General features: G+C 41.5%; 1 protein-coding gene across 3 annotated transcripts in view; it reads right to left on the reverse strand.

Annotated features, from left to right (window-relative positions):
- Nucleotides 1-21,020, reverse strand: part of LOC113029442 (disco-interacting protein 2 homolog C-like) — a 74,720-nt gene that overhangs the window by 44,067 nt on the left and 9,633 nt on the right. Inside the window, exons 2-7 of one of the 3 annotated variants that reach the window (XM_026180298.1) lie at nucleotides 7,077-7,148; nucleotides 6,347-6,451; nucleotides 5,531-5,656; nucleotides 2,346-2,615; nucleotides 1,869-1,991; nucleotides 806-952 (exon numbers count right to left, since the gene is read on the reverse strand). In XM_026180298.1, coding sequence (XP_026036083.1) covers nucleotides 806-952; nucleotides 1,869-1,991; nucleotides 2,346-2,615; nucleotides 5,531-5,656; nucleotides 6,347-6,451; nucleotides 7,077-7,148 — 843 coding nt within the window. Of the gene's footprint in view, nucleotides 1-805; nucleotides 953-1,868; nucleotides 1,992-2,345; nucleotides 2,637-5,530; nucleotides 5,657-6,346; nucleotides 6,452-7,076; nucleotides 7,149-21,020 lie in introns of all 3 variants that reach the window. The other 2 variants (XM_026180296.1, XM_026180299.1) reach the window with 2 other exon arrangements.

The following is a 21,020-nucleotide window of genomic DNA, read 5'->3' on the forward strand; positions in this document are numbered from 1 at the left end:
CGAGGGGAACACATTTCTAGCCAACGTAAACCATTAACCATTCAAGGTTAGTGAAATATGGTACTTTTGGACCTGGAGGCGTCCCCCCTCTGGGTCTATTAAACAGAATGCAGGCTTGAAGCACTGCAACATTTGTACAATCTACAGTCTAAACATTGCATTTCAACAGTTTTTTAGACTCCTGGCTCTGTATGATGTCATGTGAGAATATCCCTTATAAGGTCATCTCGAGCACACGGGTCTGAGGAAAGCTGGCTTAAAGAGGGAGGAGCTAAAGCAGGTTGTTTCTGACAGAAGATGAACTTGGGTGCTGCACCAAGAGCCTGGTACATGATAAATATGGATTAATTTGGACTGTAAATAATAAAATACTAATCAAGTACAAGCCAATAATAAATGTATGAAGATGGAAATTTGCAGATTGGCTTCCCTTTAAGGCACTGAATTAGAAACTCTGTATTTTTGGCACAAGGCTCTGCTAAGTGGACCACAGCCTGTGATTATTCTGAGGAGCTCTCAGCTCTCTAACTGACTGTGTGATTGTGAAACATGCTGAAGAAAGAACAACAAAGGTGCTCTGTCAGCTCTGCTTAGAAAAATAAATGGTAAAAAAGTCCAATCTGTCTTCCAGGGGACTGACATCAACACAAACCGTGTAATTGGCCAGTTCTCTGAGGCACTGGTCCAATTTGAGCTCACTTCCTGATTAAAGAGTTGCTATTTTTATCAGACGGTCTCCAGTATTTTTATTCAGAGGCTCCAGCTGGGAGCTGGCTAAAGGTGTGACGTTGGCGGTGACTCCTACCATCGCCTGTCTCCATGCGCTCCGCGTTGCCGTATTTCTGCGTGTTCCTGGCAATGGTTCCCATATTGGCCATGTGGTGACGCTCAGTGTGGGAGTGGGACGAGTCCGACGAGTATCCCGTCACGTCCGGCGGGGCCGAGTGGTTCTCTGTGAGGCAGATGGAGAGAGAGCTGAAACAGACAGCGGTGACTCACTGTTCACCTTTATCACTGCTCTGTTTGTCAAGTGCCGTGTGTTATAGAGTCCACGGGCAATTAGACACGTTCTGATGGTCATCTTGTTTCACTGCTGATTTGGGTCACAGCCCTGACAAACACAGGAGTCAGCAGGGTCTGGAATAGCTGCGCTTCAAAACATCACAAGTGTAAAGCTTTCAACGGAAAACTTCTTCTCCAAACATCAATAACAACAGACATTTTTGGTCATATTAAAGGTGCACTTTGTAGCTATCCTGTACAGAATTAAACTAAACCTTTTACCACCAGGGGGCAGCATTTTACCAGCACATGTGTGCAGTCTTTTTCAAGATATGCAGCTGTTTAGCTTTATATATTTCTTTTCAGCCAAACCTATTTTCTAAAGAGAAGTTGCATTGACTCACTGGTATTACACAAAATTGCAGCTAAGCATCAAGTCGACTTGAGTCAATACCTCACAGTCTTCTTCCACATTTTATGGAGTGATTTAGTGCATTTTCAAAGGTTTTAAAAACGGAAATTGATAAGAAAACGATTTAATGTCCACATACTGTTTTGGGAATAGCTGACATTTCTTCTCTTAACCTGCTGAGGTCTATTCGGCCATCCGTGGTGACTCCAACTCTAAATGTAACCCTAACCTTTACTTAAACAGTTCCCCCGAGTCATTCTGTGTAATTTTAAACTGTTCACATCACACATTCACACACATTCTGCCTTTCTCCAAACTCAAGGTTGGGGTTACCACCTATCATGTCTTATCATGAATGGTGATTAAAGGCTGCATTATTTTGATTGTTTATACTCACTAAGGCATTCTGCAGGCATTCTGCATCTTCAGAGACTCTGAAAAAGGTGAAACCTACCCTCTGACTCCAGCGGCGGAGGCCACAGCATGTCGGAGCCAAACTCACAGGACCGTCGCAGAGAGCCGCCGTTCTCTGCTATACTAAGCGCTCCCTTCCTCTTCAGAGACAGGTGGCCGATACCTGAAGGAGCAATAAACAGCTGTATCACAGTCAAATACTGTGTATTACTGCAAAGACTCTTGGGCTGCACTCCTATTGGGCCATAACGGTACTGCAAGACCCACGAAATTCTAGTCCTCCTTGTTACAACCTCAGTTGTGTCAGAAAATGAAAACTGACTTCTTTGATCTCTTTTACCTTGTTTTCACTCTTTGTAGACCAAATGCTTTATCAGTAATAATCATTGGGTTAAACTATAATAAAAAGTATATGAATTTCCTCATTTTAGGAATCACCTTTATTAAAAGACACAGGTGAAAATTCAAAATGCTGGAGCTGTATTAGGAAAAATGCACGAGAGGACTGAAGTCTTACCGTGGTGCGACTGTGACAGGTGGCTCTGCTGGTGGTGCGACTGGCCCAGGTGCGCCAGGTGCGCGTGCGCCAGGTGCGAGATGTGCATGTGCGCCAGCGAGTCGGCTAGCCGTCCGGCATTACCGCTGCCTCCGCTCTGCGTGGACGAGGACGAGGAGGAGGTGGAGCCTAGGTGGGCGGGGCCTAGTTGGGAAGGGCGGCTCATCCAGTGCTCCATGCCCGACATGTCGTCACCTGGCCCCGCCTCCTCCTCTGAGCCCGACGAGGAGTCTGAGCACAGGGGGGACAGACCTAGTGAGGGTCAGTAGCCGCCATTATATGTTAATAACAGAACTTTCACAGCATAAAACTAACAATAATAAATAAGCAGGAACTGAAATGAGTGCTAACACAATTTAAGACCTTTAAACAATATTAGTAAACAATTCAGCAGTTTGGGAGACTAGCTTCTTCCAACTAAATTAAATGATAAACACTGCTATGACGCCAGAGCCATTTGTTTGCTAGGTTAGCTCGGCATCCAATTTAGCTCAAGAGAAAAGTTTGTGTTAATGTCCCAGCTCTAATCCTTTTTGGTTCTTTGTTTTTCTAGAGAAATAATCAGATAAAACATCTTATTTAGTGAATTAGAGGCTCACTTTCTTATTGTTACGCTAAGCTAACCGTGCCCTAACTAAGTGCTTGAATGAGAATGGTATTAAAATTTATCTTAGCAAGAAACTGGTTAAGTCATTTGTTTATGGGATTTGAAATAGCTCTGACCAAAGTGGACAGGTTGTGTTGCATCAAGTTTGTGCTGCTAAATGTAAAGAAATAACGCGATAAAGTTGTTTTTGCTCAATGTGTTTTATGCAAAGTTGAAATTGCTAACTTTTTAGTTTTGCATGTCTGTTTGTGGTTTTTCTTGATATTACGTTCTTCATGACACTAGCTGATGACACTACGACATGTGTGAGTTACGGAGAAGTTAGCAGGGCTTCAGAACGAAGAGGGGGAAATACAAACTGTAGGTTCCAGCGATAATCATGGAGAATGTATTTGGACAACGATGAGCTCAGAGCTAATCGAGACCCAGAGGGAACACAGTGAGCGCGGGATGTTAACCTAAGTACAGCAATTGCACTGTTTTTGTTATTCGAAGTGATGTAATCGTGGACATTTCCCTGTGAAGTCATGTTTTTCTGGCCTGATTATTGAACTGCAGCTGTGGAATGTGTCTATATTACTCGCCAAGGGAATTGTTTTTTCATCATTCAGTTTGAATTCAGCTAACACAGAGATAATCCACATAACTGTGCTTGTGAAGAAAGACTATGGTTAATAAATGGATACCCCAAACCACCTCATACAACATTTACTGAACCAGTAGGCACTTTGTCTTCTTCCTGTATTTATATTTAGGTCTTGATACAATGAGCCCTGCACTTTTTTCCATTTCACAAAGCTCCTTTTTGGGTCACATTAAGGTCATTTTGAGCTGGGTTGTTTTTCATGCTTTGGCTGTTTTTACATAGTAATTTTCCGACTTTTTGGATAAATAGAATATATCTATACATATCTATTTATGCAAAAGAAAAACTAGAAGCATACAAATCTCTTGATGCATATTATTTTTCACCTAACCCGTGTGGCTGCACATGCGCCTGAAAATCGTGTTTTACACCAATTTTCTACGCTGGATTTATTTCTGATCAAACATTCTGATTTCCTGTGGGCTTGCTCGCCTCCCTTGTTTGAGGTCCCACTCCTGTGCCACCCCACATCCCTTCATTTATACCCAGCGTGGCATTTAATCCATGACTACTGATCCACATCTGAGCCTGGTAATAAGAAACAGATCTGAATTGAGTGTTTTTAAGACAATTGTCTCCAGTCAGTATTACAATGGTTCAGAAAAATCCTGGAGACCATGATTAATTCTGTTCACCACTGAAGTTTGATGAGCTTTGGGCGACACAGCAGGCTCTAGAGCTGAAAATGTCAATAATTAGTCAGCTAAGGTAGTAACAACCACGAGAACCAATTTAGGTAAAACTGGCTTTGGGCTGCACTTTAGGAAAAAGGCTGAATTTACTTCTTTAAACGAGTTCATTGTGTGAACACGGAGGAGCAGTAAACATAACATGGGGATTCAGTTTCCGCTCTGACTTTCCTATAACAGCAAGTAAGTGTCCCGTGTCGACCACTGAGGCTCATGAGTAAGATGAGCCTTTGGGGTGATGTCGGGATCGCTTAAGAATTTTCTCAAAGGTTAAAAAGCAAATTGGCAGTGAACAAAGTTATTACATTTTCTCCATTAAAATCCAATCAGCAGCAAAATTATACCGTCAACTCCAATTATGTTCAATCTAATGAGCTCATATTTGAGGTAAAGGTCAGCTCCGACTTTCCCCCTTCGTCCATGTTTTTTGCAGTTGCAAATACGCAGAATAGTCAGCTACTAATCGGTGTTTTTCCTTTTTCTGATGGCAGATCGCATTTACAGTAGCTGACTGCGTGCAATGTTACATCTGTCTGTGGTTTGTTTTCACTGTAAAACCATCAGCGCCTCAGGAAATGTGCATGTTTGCAGTTTTTTGGAGAGATGAGTGTGTTTCTGTCAGAATGGAAAACGTCTGAGAAAGCAGAGACACGGCATTACAACATAATCCCGTCTGGACTCAGGCCTGCCTCTCCGGGGTCAAATTTTCGGCTTAGTGCAACCCATTTCAGCGGAGATAACCACAGCATGTGTGTGTATGAGTGTGTGTATGAGTGTGTGCACCTTCTGGGTACTTTTTTCTTTAAACTAAACACTATTTTAAAGACATGAAAAAACAATCCAACGCTTAGCTGCTTCTAATCTCCTGCTCAAAAGTGCACATCAGAAGATCACATGACCTGTTAAACTGAACCACTGAGCTATTCTTAGTTCAATATTGTTAAGTCGTGTAACTTTACGCAGCCACTTTCACACATTCTGTTTATAAGTTAAATTACTGAGCTCCCTTATTATATTTTACTTTGGGGTTTTTTCTCGTTTGTCATATTTTATCTCTACTTTATTGACGTATTTTGTTATAGCTTGCAGTTTTAATGTTTTAATCCACCGTCACAAGTATATGTTGTCTCATTTTTTCACATCTCAATCAGAAAAATACATGGAGGACAAATACAGGTGTGTGTCTCAGTCTGTGTGTCGTCACCTGGAGGCGTGTATGCATCCATGGAGGTCTGCACCACCAGCGAGCGTCTCTTGGAGGGCATGGGCACCGCCACCTTCCTCTCAACGTGTCGCGCCAACACAGCCTGCACCGCCTCAGTGTGGACGTCTGAGTGAGAGAGAGAGAGACAGGTAAACAGGCTCATTCATGCAAAGGAGGAGGGAGAAAGTTATCCTAAAAAATGAAAGTGGAAAAAGTGCACCGTCCCCTCCATCTATGTCTTTTCCAACAAACAAACCCGCTGAAGTCTCATCCATTTTGATTACACTGCAAGTCCCTGTAATGTATTAACTGAAAATTACAGTTTACACATGAATAAAGCCAGACTGTAATCATCCTTCAATTCACAGTAAAGAGCAACAAGTTCATTTTAACTACCACAGTGCCAGCAGCGCGATCTGATATACTTCTGTTTTTCTAATCATAAGTACTGAATGCCAAGTGTGTGCAGTAACATGGTTACACTGCTTTATGAATTCATTTTTTCTTAATGCATTTAAAGTGGAATGTATTCTGTTCATTACCAGCTCTGTATTTTTATTCTTGGCCTCTGCTATAGTAGCTTTGCATACTACACAATCCTTCTTCATCTTATACTAAGAATACTGAACTAGGCTCACAGGGATTACTTGTACATACGCTGATTTCATTATATCTGAAGCTTTCACCTTGTTTAATACGAGTATCCACTGCTGGAAGAGGAAATATGAGAGAAAATGAAGAGGAGGTGAATATGGACACTATATAAGAAGCCTCAGTGATCCGATGGTGGTGTTTATGCAGCTGTAGTTTCCGTACCTGATCTGTAGCGCTCGTCTCTGGTGCCGGAGGTTCTCCGTCGGTGGAAACGGGCCGCAGAGGGAGGGCCGAGGGGGGCCCGGTGAGACATTGGCCCCTCCATACCTACAGAGGCAAGCAGACAAGCAGCGACAGATGCATACATATATAGAGAGACACAGACATACACACACGTGCACAAATACGTTTGACAAAAGCAAAAGATAGGAGGGCCAACAAAGAAAAATAAACATGGAGATGATCTGACTCAGCAGAAAAATTAGATTTTTCTGGCATCTTAAAATGAAAGAATTGATAAAGAAAAAGAAGGTAAAAAAAATAATAATTCGAAAAATGTGGCAGTTGCTTCTCTGCTCTCTGATAGAACATCCCTCAGTATCCAGTGAGCCGTTATTGCTAAATCATCCGATATACGATAAGGATAAACCAGATTGGGTGACACATATGTGTGTGTGTGTTTTAGCTGCAGGAGAGCCTGTAGGGCGTGTGTGTGTGTTTGAAGACAGCGACTGCAGCACGTTCAGATAAAGAGGAGCAGGCCCAAGCTGAGCTCTAGGGAGTCCTAACCTACATTCACTAATGGCGGCGGCTGAAGACTGAATCGATAGAGTCGAGTACAGTATCATTGCCACTGTATTTGTCATGATACCAGATCGATTCTCTACTAGCAGTATGGGAATATTTTCGCGGCGTGGGGAGTGTGTGGGGGAGTCAGAGGTTGCTAAATTACCTCCAGCATGTGGAACATATGCCCTGACCAGCTTGGACCTCTTCTTCTCATAACCCTTCTGAGTGATGTCCCCTGCGAACAGATAGAGATAGATAAAGAATGAGAGAGCCAGCGGAGGGTGCGTGGGTGTTTCCCTTCATCTTTTTTTCCCCCAGAAATTGTGTCCATCAAACACGTTTTGGTTGCTTATACGGTTTTTGTTTTCCTTTAAAGAGGACCTATTATGCTGATTTCCCACTCTTTGTTTTAAACCCTGATTCACAGTACTGGGCCTTATTGCAGCCGTCAGTGTATGAAATAAGCTGTTCCCCTCCTGTTGATACAGTTTTCTTCTCATTGGCTGCCCCTCGTAAAGAGACATTTTCAAAAGCAGGTGGGTGGGGCTTCTGTACTCGAGCTGTGTGCCTAACATGACCATATAAGGAAATCTGCTTTTGCTGACATCATAATGGTGGTAACACTTTATTGTAACAGTTGTGAATAACTAGAAATTTGATAGTTTATTAATCCTCACATGGACTTTCCATTATTGTAAAGTTGTATCTGATATTTTCACTGCTTTATATTGATGTATGCTAGCTGTCAGGCTGTTAGACAACACTGTGGATTGGATCTTATGACAGTAAAGAGCAATATGTGTGTCGTTACACATGCGTTGCAGTGTGTCTGCTTTGATCTGAGCTGTTCATGTTGGGCTTGGAGCGTATAAATAAACATTGGCATTGTGGCCATGCTGGATACAATTACAAGCTATTACAGTCAGAGAACACACTGGGTGTGGCTGCATGAGAGTTGATCACATCCTCTCAAGGAGAGGATCCCAGAAATGGCTCTCTGTTCAAATGGCATCAGATCTGTTTTTCACAGGAGTGGGCAGGAAGTCGGACAAAGGTGGAATCTGAAGCTGTGAGAGGGATGATCTGTCTCACTGTTGTGGCCACATGAGCAAAGGGGCCAACATTTACACAAGCCTTGTCCTTGTGTCTGAGGTGCCAGCAACTTTTTATGACACAATAATAACACCGGTTATTATAAAATAATAGGAGTTACAGGATAATCTAATTGTTTGTTAACACCCCAATAGCTATATACTAAATTTCACATAGCTATTTAACAATTTACTGTTTATTAATGATCGTTATGATAAAGTGTTACCAAAACTCCTGAGATGGTGCTTTATTGGGATTACCTGTGCATGCACTGACCTCAGTATTTAGCAGGCAGTAGTATTTCAGCCATGTTAAAAACATACCTACAGCACAGAGAGTAAGGAAAAGCATAACAGGTCCACTTTATATAAGCTGGTGCAGCCTCATTGGTCTCATGTCACCCAGCCTCCTCTGTCTCTCACAGCCTTTTAATGCTTCTGTCCGACTGTTAATTAAGAACATAAACATAAATAAAACAACATGAAATGAATAATGAATAATGGAGATGATGAATATGAGAACGGGAATAATGTTATGCACTGCACAGACTCTGCAGTTCAACAGTCAAATGCTACATGATGTTTTTTCCCCAATGCATACAGAAGCTTTCAAGGTCGTATGATAATCTGATCATCATTATAATGTTATTCTTTGTTTTGTTCTGCAGCACACCAAGGTCTTGTTCGCTTTCTGGCATCAGAACATCAATGCTTGACATTCATGTCGGGTTTAAGCACCACAGCAGGAGGAGCCTCTGTCTTGGGTGTCACGTTTATATTTCTGGAGATAAAGGGTCCCAAATGAAAACCTGAAAGACCAGAAACAAAGCTGGAGAGACCCGTGATGGATGACTGGGGAAGGAAATTTCATCTTGGCTTTTGGACTCCTGTCCAGCAGGGAACACGAGTAAATACACTTAGTGCTATCATTTGTACACTACATGTCCAAAACATCACCCAAGGCCATAGAAAGCAACTAGAAGAAGCTGCTCATTGAATCACATCTGATTCAGGAAGCACCTCACCCAGCAGTCTTTGTATATACTGTGACCGTCAACAGGCAGGGTTTGATCTTTTCCTTTCTGCACTCCCACCATGGGAGTCATCTGAGGTATTAGTAATTCAGTTCGAATAAAAGTAGCTTTTTCTTTATAAAAGACTCAGAAATAGTAGAAAATTCATTGATTTCTGTCAAAAATTTGACTGTACACAGATCAGTCACGCGTACATGAATAGCTGACCACCGAGGAAAAACATATAGTATAGCTGTAGGTAACATATCTCTTCATATAAACTACATGACAAGTGAAATGACACCATCAGTACTCCTGTTATGTGACTACATGATGATTTTAAGACCGAGTATGAGTATTAGTGTGGATTAGTGACAGCAGCAGAGACTAATGGACGGACAGGCAGAGGTCAGCGTGGAGAGGCAGCGATGCAGAAATTCATTACAGTCCCTAAGGGAGGTCGTGGCTGCCTAGGCGACCCCCCACCCCCAGCAAAACCAACACGGCCGCTGATCAATCACAGCACCCCACGGTCCTCGCTGCAGGGATAATATGTGCTAATACTTCCTTGTTTGTCCCAATTAAATGCTGTTAAACTGGCTCACACCAGTTCGCTAATTATTGATTGTTGTTTGATTGCCACGGAGACGGGAGACAAATCAAATCCAAAGACAAAAGGACGCCGGGAGGCTACAATATCAGTCGCTCTGAGACAAGTGAAAGTATTACACCGCAGCAGATGCCTTTAAAGTCATCAAATGTCATGAAAAACATCAAAATCAACCAATGATGCAGCTTTTCTGTCTCTATATAAAAGATTTTTATACAACATTCAGCTTATTTTTTGTTTAGTTTCATTTTTTAAGCATCAATTCTGCTCATCTCCATCTCCCCTCTCTATGACATCAAGAGAGCCAAGAGAATAAAAAAATGAGTGACTGAGAATAGAAAAGAGACGAACTCAGCTAAGAGTAAAGTTAAATCAAATATTTAAAAGATTGGCAAATAATGATTACTTTAATAAGTTTATTTTGCTATCAAGTTCACATCAAACATACTTGTCTTTGGAGCCATGGCTCTTAGCTTTTCCTAGAAGTTCAAACTCACTTAAACTTCCGTTTAGCTCAAGAGACGATGACTAAGCGAGAGCCTAAATTCAACATTTCAACCACTTTTTAGTCCACGGGCAACTCTTAGTCCAATCTGATCAGCAGCGGGCCGGCGCAGGAAAATCAATCAAAAATTCCTTTCTTAAAGTTTATAGAAGTAAAAGCTATTTGTGAAAACATTCCAACAATGTGTCTCATGTTGTTCCACTTTCTATCAAACGACTGTCGTTACCAAGTCGTAACTCAAAAACGTCCTTTTTGGCTCTTTATCTTAAACGTCTTGATTTCTTCTTAGTAGAAATATAGAGAAGTAGCATTAATAGTAGTAAAGTGTCATCCTTCTCTGAAATGTTCACACTTTGCAAGCAGTCCAGTGGCTCTACTCTCAGACTTCCCTCAGTGGAAGCAGCACAGCAGGAAGTCCAAACTGGGAATGAAAATATCCAAATGAAAAAGACTCCAGAGCTTGAAGTGCATGAAGAACAAACAGAACCAGAGCAAGCACAAAACACCAGTCAGCATGGACAAAAGGGGACACAAAGACAAAAACATTGAAACAAGAAGACTTCATAATAACATGAAGGGATCAAGCAGACGCACCACCAGAGAGAGAGGACAGAGGGAGGAACCCAAAGGAAAATACTGAGGCAAATAAAAGCACCCTGACAAATACAAAACTACCGAAACCCAGTAAACACAGCAACACCAGAAGAATAAAGCCATTAATAAAAGGACCAGAAATACAATAATACAATAACATTTAGAGATCAAACACACCAAGACATCCATAAAACATCCCGGCTTTGTTTTTTAAGCAAAGCTTTCATAAACATTTCGAGGACAGAGTGCATGTGGAGCACCAGGAAGGTCCAAACAGTGAAAGTGAACTACACTGTGTTTATGGGAGTGAAAGGAAATGTCCCCCTGCGCACTGCTGTGGCTCGCTGATGTGTTTTCAGACCAACAATGGAGCGCTCGGGTTTTGGATACACAGACGATAAATCACTGCTGATTTCTGGTCTTTTTGTTGGGCTTTCTGACAGCTAGAAAAATGTAGTATATCACCAGGCTTCCTGTTTATCTGAGCACAAACACATCTACACTGTCAGATCTATGTGATACCAAAGAGTCCAACATATTTCTGTTGTAAAAAGTGAGAATCGTAGACCTGCCAGGAGAGAAGACGCTCGGCTCTTTCAGAAATCTTGCTTCACTAGTTTTATCTGCAGTCTTCTGCTTTATTTCAAGCTGCTGTTTCTGTAAAAAGTGAATTTATCACACCTGAGTGGAGAGTGCTACTCAATTTACCAAAAGATGAGCTCAGCTGTTTGCACACAGATTTTTTTTTTCCAGTGCGTGACTTCAGGGCACAGATGTGATTGTGCGTCTATGAATACAAACAACTTATGGCTACAAACAAACAGTGGAAGTGTAGTGAATCCAGTTTCCATAAAAATCACTTCCTAGAGAGAGAACCTTATTATGATGTAAACAATATATTTCCAAGAAAGTCTCTGAAGGACCACAAATCAGGTCCAGTGAGCTCACGCTGGCTGCTAATCCATTCCCAACAGCTTTATCCATTTCTTACAAAACAACCCTGCAAACATCATGACAGCAGCCAAGATGGTTTTAAGGCAGGCTGCCAAACGGGACGCTGTTTCCATGTCCAGTGTTGGTGCAGTCAGACCCTCTCATACAAGCCAGGAAATATTGTTAACTGCTAGGGCTGTGCGATATGACCAAAATCTCATATCCCGATATAAGACATCTATCGTCCGATAACGATATAAATCCCAAAAATGTAACATTTTCTGTAAATTCTGTGAATCTCGAGCAGCTCGTCTTGCGTGAAGTGTTTCCAGCTGCGCGTCATGTAGCTGGAGTCGAGTGTTTTAACCGATGCATGAAACGACACATTTTTAGACAGAAGTTGTAACGGCGCCGTTTTCTTTGTGAGTATTTATTACACGGCGTGCTGCGGGGGAAAGCCTGTTCTAACGTTTGAGTCTAAGGTTTATTTTTTAGCACCTGGCGGCTCTGTTTTACTTCTCATCCGTAAATAATCTGCTCTTTCACATGATTCAGTTTATTTTGAAAAGTCTCAACAGGATCTTGAGCTTTATTGTGAAAGGTTTATGTGGCACATCCGACATACTGTTTTATTTTAGTCCATGACGCGCTTACCTTCAGGGTCATACATCACATGAAAACCAAAATAGTTCCAAACACCACATCTGAATGAGGGTGGGGGAGGTTCAATTTGCCATGTTGCAAGGAGAGCTTAGCTTCTGTCTCGCTAGCTTGCCCTGCGCTCAGTGAATCTGCGTTTGACTACTCCGTCTAGGCTGCACTGTCGAGCGCAGATCCACTGAGCGCTCAACACAGACAGCATCGTCAGAAGGAAAGTTGATAAAATAAATTAAAAATGTTGTATTGTTCGATACATATGCGTACCGAACCGAAAGCACTGTATCGAACGGTTCAACATCGATACGAGTATCGTTGCACCCCTAAAATTAAAGTGACTAACAGTTTCATATAGCTCTTAAATACACACACAACATTTGTATGGTCAGTGTTTAACTGCATTAATTCTATTCAATATTTTTAAGATTATTTCTAACTTGTAGAGTATTCAACTAGTCTCATTTTTTCAGTCGTTTAAACAAAACAGTAAATTAGTTGACAAGGGGACCTCTAACGCAAATATGGTCAAATCTGGCTCTAAGAATCAAACGAGACAACCCGGCTGATAACGTTGAGGCTTTGAAAACCCAATGAGTTGTCTATTCTGCGTTTTATACTGTCCATGGATGCTTCCAAAATGAGCTGCATCACATTTAGCTTGAACGACAATGAGCTAGGGTTATTACAGCTATGCAGTGAATCGAAACAGAATAAAAACTGGACACTGGAAGCTACTGGGACCCATAAAACTGACTGAAATGATACTGTGCAGATGATTACATCCTTCCATACCATGGCAATCACCTTCATCTAGGAAATATCTGAAGGCTCTCTTTCCATTAGCTTGGCTTGAATTTGGGCTTTTATGAGAAGTGCAAAAATCAAAAGTGGGAAAAGCCATAAATGAAATTCTTCTTCACTCGTCCTCTGTCACACCGACCCTCTGCATATCCTCCTGCACTACATCCATGAACCTGCACATGTCCATGCTCATCCAGCCTCTATAACTTCGTCTCCAAACCGCTAAACCTGCACTGTTCCTTCTCATTTCTAACCCTGTCCATTCTGCTCACTCCCAGCGAAAATCTCAGCATCGCCAACTCTGTCACCTCCAGCTCAGCCTCCTGTCTTTTTATTGGCACTCACCTGTTCTAATGGCATTACTTCATAGCAGGTCTCTACCATTTTGCAAACCTTCCCTTTTACTCTTGTTGAATCAAATCACCACTGGCGCTCATCCCCACCCTGCCTACACTCTTTTCTTCACCTCTCCTGTGCACTGCAAGAAATCATAATTAAAATTAAACCCAATTAACTCTCTAATAAACACACAAACTAATTTTAAAAAAATCATGAAAAAAACAGAACTATTGTAGAGCTGTGGCACTGTGAGGTGGGCGTGTTTGACATATGTGGCTGGAAAACATATAGATAGATAGATAGATAGATAGATAGATAGATAGATAGATAGATAGATAGATAGATAGATAGATAGATAGATAGATAGATAGATAGATAGATAGATAGGTGTGTGTGTGTGTGTGTGTGTGTGTGTGTGTGTGTGTGTGTGTGTGTGTGTGTGTGTGTGTGTTACATCTGACTGAGGTGTTTTCTCTGTTAATTCCTGGTTTCTTCTCTCTCTAATTCACACACACGAGCGGTCCATAGGGAGACGCCATCTTCCACTTGCAGCGCAGCAGAGCAGGGAGGGAGTTGCCTAGCAACGGTTCTCCTGGAGAAGGCCTGAAACGGCCATCTTGGATTTGGAGCATCAGATGTGAGAAGTGGGCTAATGATACCTGCCAGGGGGAGTGCATATGTTCGAGTCTGTGAGGTGTGTGTTTGTGCGAGGTGTGTGTGTGTGAGTCGCAGCAGCCTGTATTGGCAGCCTAATTACTTTCCTTCGTCTCGCCGCTCCCTCTCTTCCCCGCTCCTCGACGCTCACCTGTTTTAATGGCACACAGCTGAGAGAGGATCGATAGCGGCTGACTGCAAATTGGAGTTTTTACGCCAACGCGCAGTTGAAAGGTTTGGCAAAAAAAAAAAACAGTGCCAGAGAGCAAGTGAGAGAGAACCATGAAAACTTATTTTACCAAATTCACCATAAACCTGTGATGTAGTCTGCAGAGAACACATTCCAGATTTCTGGATGTTTTACCACCAACTTTTTCTGCAACAATATAATCATGTCAGTCACAAAAAACAAAAAAAGTCTCAACAGTCTCAATTAATCACTTGATTTAATAAAACCATAAAACGAGTAGTAGTTACAATTTCCTAAAGAATATCTTGTGTGCTTGTGTTGCTTGTTTGGCTCGATCAGTGCTGCAAAACCAAGAATTATCTTTTGTTTTTTTAATCACAGCAGAAAACCAGACGTTTACAGTCCAAAATCCAAAATTACTCATCATAGGAGTAAATAAAACCCTAAAATACACATCTAATGCTAGCATGAGGACCCCTACCAGACGCAGGGGCTGGTCAGGATTCAAACCCCGATCTATCGTTCCAAACATGGAAGTGTTGCTACTACACTAACCAGCTACACGACTCACACCCCCCAAACGATCTCCAAGCTACCGAGTAAATCCTGGGCGTGGTCAGAGAAAGAAAGGAAGTTGGAGAAGCAGAGGTAAGCAATATCGCCCTAAAGTGGTCCTAGTGGATCACATGGACGAAGCAACACTAACCGGTATAGAAATGAGCAAACAAACACGTGTGTCTGCTACGCACTAACACCACCCACACAGCACATAAGCTACATCGGTAATGCCTTGTGGCGCTGTGCTGGATGGAGCGTGATTTACTGACTACGCTCCTCTGTCATGCCAATGTCACAGCAATGGCGGTGAGGGTGCTGTCAGGGCTAGCACTGATTAGCAGACCATGCACCCAATCAGTGCAGTTTTCTTAATGTTACCTGATAACGTATCATTCAATAAAGTCAATAAAGCTGATTCTGATCATTCTTTGGTCTAAATCTGGTCAAATAAACCAAAACCAAAAAACAGTGATGGCCAAAAAGCTAACACTGAGTTCAACACTACGCATAAGCAGTAAAAAAGAACGGATGTGGCGACCTAGATGTCACCTGTTAGATAGGTAACATCATGAAAGCCTCGAGCCAAATTTTTTTGTCATCCCAATTTCGGTGTTGAATACTTGTGATTGTGAATGATTAGCCAATGAGGCTATCCTGGATAAGCCTCCTTTCTTACACTTGAAAAACCACATTTTACAAGACGAACCTAATATTTTCTTCAGTATGACCAGAAATGAGTGACTCAGGTGGTTCCTTTTAGGTCATTCAGCTCGATGATCTGCACCTTTAACAATATATCAGGAACTATGAGCTGATGGAAAAGGGGTGCCTGGATGGGAAATCATAATTACATCTCTTAAATTAAGAAAAAATCTTAAAAAATAATTAAGAGGATGTAGAACCTTTTCTCCTGTCAACTGGCTGCAGCAAAATCTAGATGCACAGCATCACTGTTGGCTCTGCATTACACACAACCGTTCTATTGGCTGGACTCTGCTCTGCCGTCCTTTTCCTTAACATCCAGCTTTCACTTGATCTCTCTCTTTCTTATCACATAATCATAAACAGCCAGTCCACCCACAAAGCCACCATGGTAACCAAATCTACCTCCAGCAGGCACACTCAAACACACACACACACACACACACACACACACACACACACACACACACGCGCACACACATAAAGGAGGACTAAAGCATGCGTCATGCTTTGGGGACCTTGGGCTGTCACACTCACATGCAGGGACCCGTGTGGATGGCGGGGCGTCCTCTGGCTTTACAACTTGTGTGTCCACAGCAAAGCCAGGGACAACACGGGTACACACAGAAACACACACATTTATACAGTATATGTCTAAATATACACACAGTTGTAGCAGCAGCCAAGCGTCACGTCCACAATGGCAGGAAAGCAGAAAACCAGGGCGCCCTGTCAGAGCAGTGGGTTAAGATGCCACCAGTGGACATACAGTATCATGTCCGAGGGGAAACAGTGATACGCGTCCATCACAGTTTCCCACAGTCCAAAGAAACTCAGCTCGGGATATGAAACACAGACAAAGGCTACAAATGGTTACAAAGAGGAGGCAGAGAACTACACATATATATCATAATTGCAGATACATTTTCTGATAAAAGGCTCATCTATTATCAGAGGAGATGCATCTATTATTAATGCATTACTTCTATTAAGAGATGCATTTACTTGTCACTCCCTAATTTCTGTCAGTAACATATCTGAGGGGTAATGAGCTCGCAGCCTCATCAGCCAGACGGTATTCTGCTGCTGCAATAAGTCACTTACTTCAAACCAGAGTCGTCTGACTGAATTTTGCAGGACTGATCGTTCGCTCGCTCAAACACGGTTTATGAAACAGTCACTCATGTATTGATTTGCACTTCCTGGACATGATTTTTCCAACCTTATTTCTGTGCCTGAGCTCAGATCTGTCTGGTCTCATTTGTACTTATTTGTGTCCATGTAGAAGAAATGAATATTTTCCTTTTGTGTATGACTCCACTTGTGCCTATTTTATTTTTAAAAAGATGTCGATTTAAAGCACATCACAAATGATTGATTTAATGTAATTTGTTTTCATATTGTACTTATGTAACACAATGACAAGGAAAATTGACTTGTAATTACATTTTTGAGTGCCTGGTTTTATTGATCCATTGATCCATATCCAAATAATATTTATTTCTGGGAATAAATGATATTAAAAAATTAAAAAGAGCAAGAAAGCTCGTTCAGTGAGAGACTGAGATTACCGAAAAGCACCACTGAACGACACAGGAAATCATTCCTGCCTGTGGCCATCTCCCTGTACAACGCATCCACTTAACACACTGTTTGCTGCTACAACTACACATGTTTCTTTTCCAAATATTTATTTATAAGTGACTTATGTATGTATGTATGTATATATATGTATATATTGTACTATTCTTAGTTAGCGTATTGTCTGTCTTGTCTTAATGTTGGTTTAAAATGGAGCACTGTAACAAAAAATAATTTCCCCCAGGGATCAATAAAGTATTCTGATTCTGATTCTGATTCTGAAAATCGGTCTGCAATTTCACAATCAGTGTATCTACAGTCTGGATAATAAACCGTTTGATGGCATTACTGTGCTCTGCAAACTTTTCATTATACTTGGCACCTTGTAAACAAGCAGTCACACTGAAAAAAACTCTACAAGCTCGTCTTTGCTTCAAGTGGCTTAATCGAGTAAATGTTCGGTCTCCTCACTCAATAAATGACACTAACTGTTCAAAATTAGACTCAATTTGCAGTTCAACACTGAATCCATTCAGCGTTTGAGCTGTAGTGACACCTCTCTCTCTGTTTCTGCTGCTCCTCACTCTGACCTAATTAAAAGGTTAAACTGTCAAATTAAGGCAGAAACAGACACGCAAAGCAACATTTTTCCTGCCTATGAAGGGACCTCTGGGGTGAGACAACATTTAACGGGATCAGTCCATGTAAAAGCCGATGAGTCTTGGAGGAACCAAAATATGCAATATGCCCGAGGAGTTAATAAATCTGTTTGAGAAAAATAAAAACCTCTTTGGGTAAAATACACAAAAAAAAATCCTCTATGTAGGACAAAAATCCTGCAGAGAAAAATTCTGGATTCTCACACTGACATCATCAGTGCATGTAATTGTTCCTATAGCTCAACAGTTCTGCTCAGTTATTGGTCACAAATGTCTAACCAATGCTTGTTTCCACTTTTCAAGAACTGGGATTTGACTGGTTTTAGTGATTAGCATCAATGGAGTATAATAAACAAGCAATGTGAAGACGTCACTGTGGTTTGCGTAAATAATGATAAGCATCCTTCTCCGTATTTACCATTTTAAACTCGATTAGGGTAGCTTTGCATGACTCACAATTTGAAATAATCCTTATGCATGTTATACTGGGCCTTGGTGCCTTGCAAAGACTATGGGTATGAACAACAGCTGAGTGGGGCTTCTGTGCCTGAGATTAGGGCTGGGCGATATATCGAGTTTTTTAAAAATATCGATATATTTTTATACGAGATATAAGATGTGACAACATCCTTTATATGGATATAGTCTATGTTACGTTATAATTATACTTGTGGAGCCACAAGTTTGCCTCTCTTTGTCCACTTTTGTCTCTACGCAACGTTACTCGACCTCGCCTCTCCTTCACTGAACACAACTCCCCCTCCTCCCCCATCGCTTCACCTGCAGGCAGCGACAGGATGGACACGGCAAATCTCCGTTAACGAGTTACTGCGCATCACCCCGTGCGTGGGGCTGGACGGCGTCAACGTGTTAACGAGCTAACCGCGCTAACGTCATGCAGCCTAAAATCCTTTCATTCTCTCAAAAATCGACAGCGCGCCTTATGTATGAATTCTGGTTGTGCTTGATGACCGCGAACCGATTTTATGTGGAACACGGCGCTCAGCAATCTGTCAAAAAATGTTTTAGTACGACTTTGGTCAGGTACGAAGCTGCACCGCTTGATGGATTGTCGGAGCATTACGGCTACCGAGGAGCCTCGCGGAGTGATACGTACTGTGCTTCAACGTAATATTACCCTATTGTGTGTGTATAAGGACCATACATGGCACCTGTTAAGAGACATGGTTACGAAGCGGATTTCTATGGGCTCAAAATGTGGTCATAAATATTTTGTACTTGTAAATCAGGATTTGTATGTGTAAAAAGAATTTGTGCGTGCGTAAAAAAGATTTGTATGCGTAAAAAAGATTTGTGTGTGTGTAAAAGATTTGTGTGTGGACTTAGCCAAAAAAAACCCTGCAAGTTACAAGTACGAATTTTGACCCTATTTTTCTTCCTTTAAGCTGATTGGTCAATGTCATGTCAATCACAAATGTAACAATCCAATCAGAGAACAGATGGGTTTGGCTGTCGAGGGGCGCTTTTTTTGAACTGCAGGTCTTTGAAGGGAATAAATGCCCTTTTACATGCCAACCCAGCGTTTTCCTTCATCACCACGAAGGAAAACAGTCTGTGGTCGTCTGAGTTTGGTGATTTTTGTGTCACAGGTCTACGTGTTTAATACAGGGACTTCCACAGCCTTTTCAACAGCGCTGCGGACGCAGGGGGGGGGCAGTGTTTTGGAAATGTGAGTCTTCATTACAAAGCTTTCTTCGTTATGAATTAGCATACATGTTTTTATTGAACATTTGAAGAACTAGCAAGAAAACCCCAGAAACTCTTGTAGGGGACAAAAAGTCAGAGATAGAAACAACAAGGAGCAGGTGCAACTAGTACAGGTAGAGCTGCTGCAAAAACCCACAGAGCCCAGCAGCCAGCAACAAATTCTGGATCCTTTGCTTTTAGTTAGCAATTAGCATTAGCAGCACATCCTGCGTCCGATGTGAAAGGACTTTTATGCTGCGCACTGTGATTCACAGCAATGGTCCCGGGTCAGCCCTGACTTTGTGTTAAACTAATCCTAAAGTAATAATGGTATTTCTAACCACTGACATACCACAACTTTATCCTTTCAACAGCTGCTGGAAGTAAGGGGACCTAACTGCTATCGGATATTTATATAGAGATTACCCTTCAAGGACCTGCAGTTCAAAAAAGTGCCCCTCCGACAGCCAAACCCATGTGTTCTCTGATTGAATTGTTTAATTTGTGATTGACATGACATTGACCAATCAGCTTAAAGGAAGAAAAATAGGGTCAAAATTCGTACTTGTAACTTGGAGGGTTTTATTGGCTAAGTCCACACACAAATCTTTTTTATGCACACACAATTTTTTTTTACACATACAAATCTTTTTTACGCACGCACAAATCTTTTTTAAGCACGCACAAATCTTTTTTACACACGCACAAATTTTTTTTACACATACAAATCCTGATTTACAAGTACAAAATATTTATGACCACATTTTGAGCCCATAGATTTCAAACTCCAGGCTGTCAGTCACGCAGTAGAGGTTGGGAACAGAGCAGCTGTGAAATCTGTCTATGTTATTATGCTCAGTGTCTTTTAGTTTACATTTTGCCTGCACAATTGTGAGCTCTTTGTTATGCACAAAAACAACATAGTTTTCTTTTATTTATGGAGCATGATTATTTAATAAATGCTCATAATTTATTTTTGAGTAGTTTTTTTCATGTACATCTATGCCGTATGTTAATTAAAGTGCCTGTGTGACATCTGGGACACAGCTTTGACTAAGAACTCTCTTTTTGTTCTTACTTTATGGCTTTAAAAAAATATCGAGATATGAATTTTGGGTCATATCGCCCAGCCCTACCTGAGATGACCGTTTTAGAGACATCCTCCCACTAAGACACAGGTGTCAAACTCCAGGCCTCAAAGGCCGGTGTCCTGCAGGTTTTAGATGTGTCCTTGAACCATCACAGCTGATTTAAATTACCTCCTCAACATGTCTTGAAGTTCTCCAGAGGCCTGATAATGAACTAATCATTTGATTCAAGTGTGTTGACCCAGGGTGAGATCTAAAACCTGCAGGACACCGGCCCTCAAGGCCTGGAGTTCTCCACACCTGCTTCAAGACATCATACAAATAACTGTATATATGAAATAAAAGAAATAATACTTTTTAATATACTGATTGAAGAGGGCTGGAAATGATTAGACAAATTAAACTCTGATTAACTAATTATTTAC

Source organism: Astatotilapia calliptera, chromosome 9 (genome assembly GCF_900246225.1).
Source record: "Astatotilapia calliptera chromosome 9, fAstCal1.2, whole genome shotgun sequence".
NCBI classification, from domain to species: Eukaryota; Metazoa; Chordata; class Actinopteri; order Cichliformes; family Cichlidae; genus Astatotilapia; species Astatotilapia calliptera.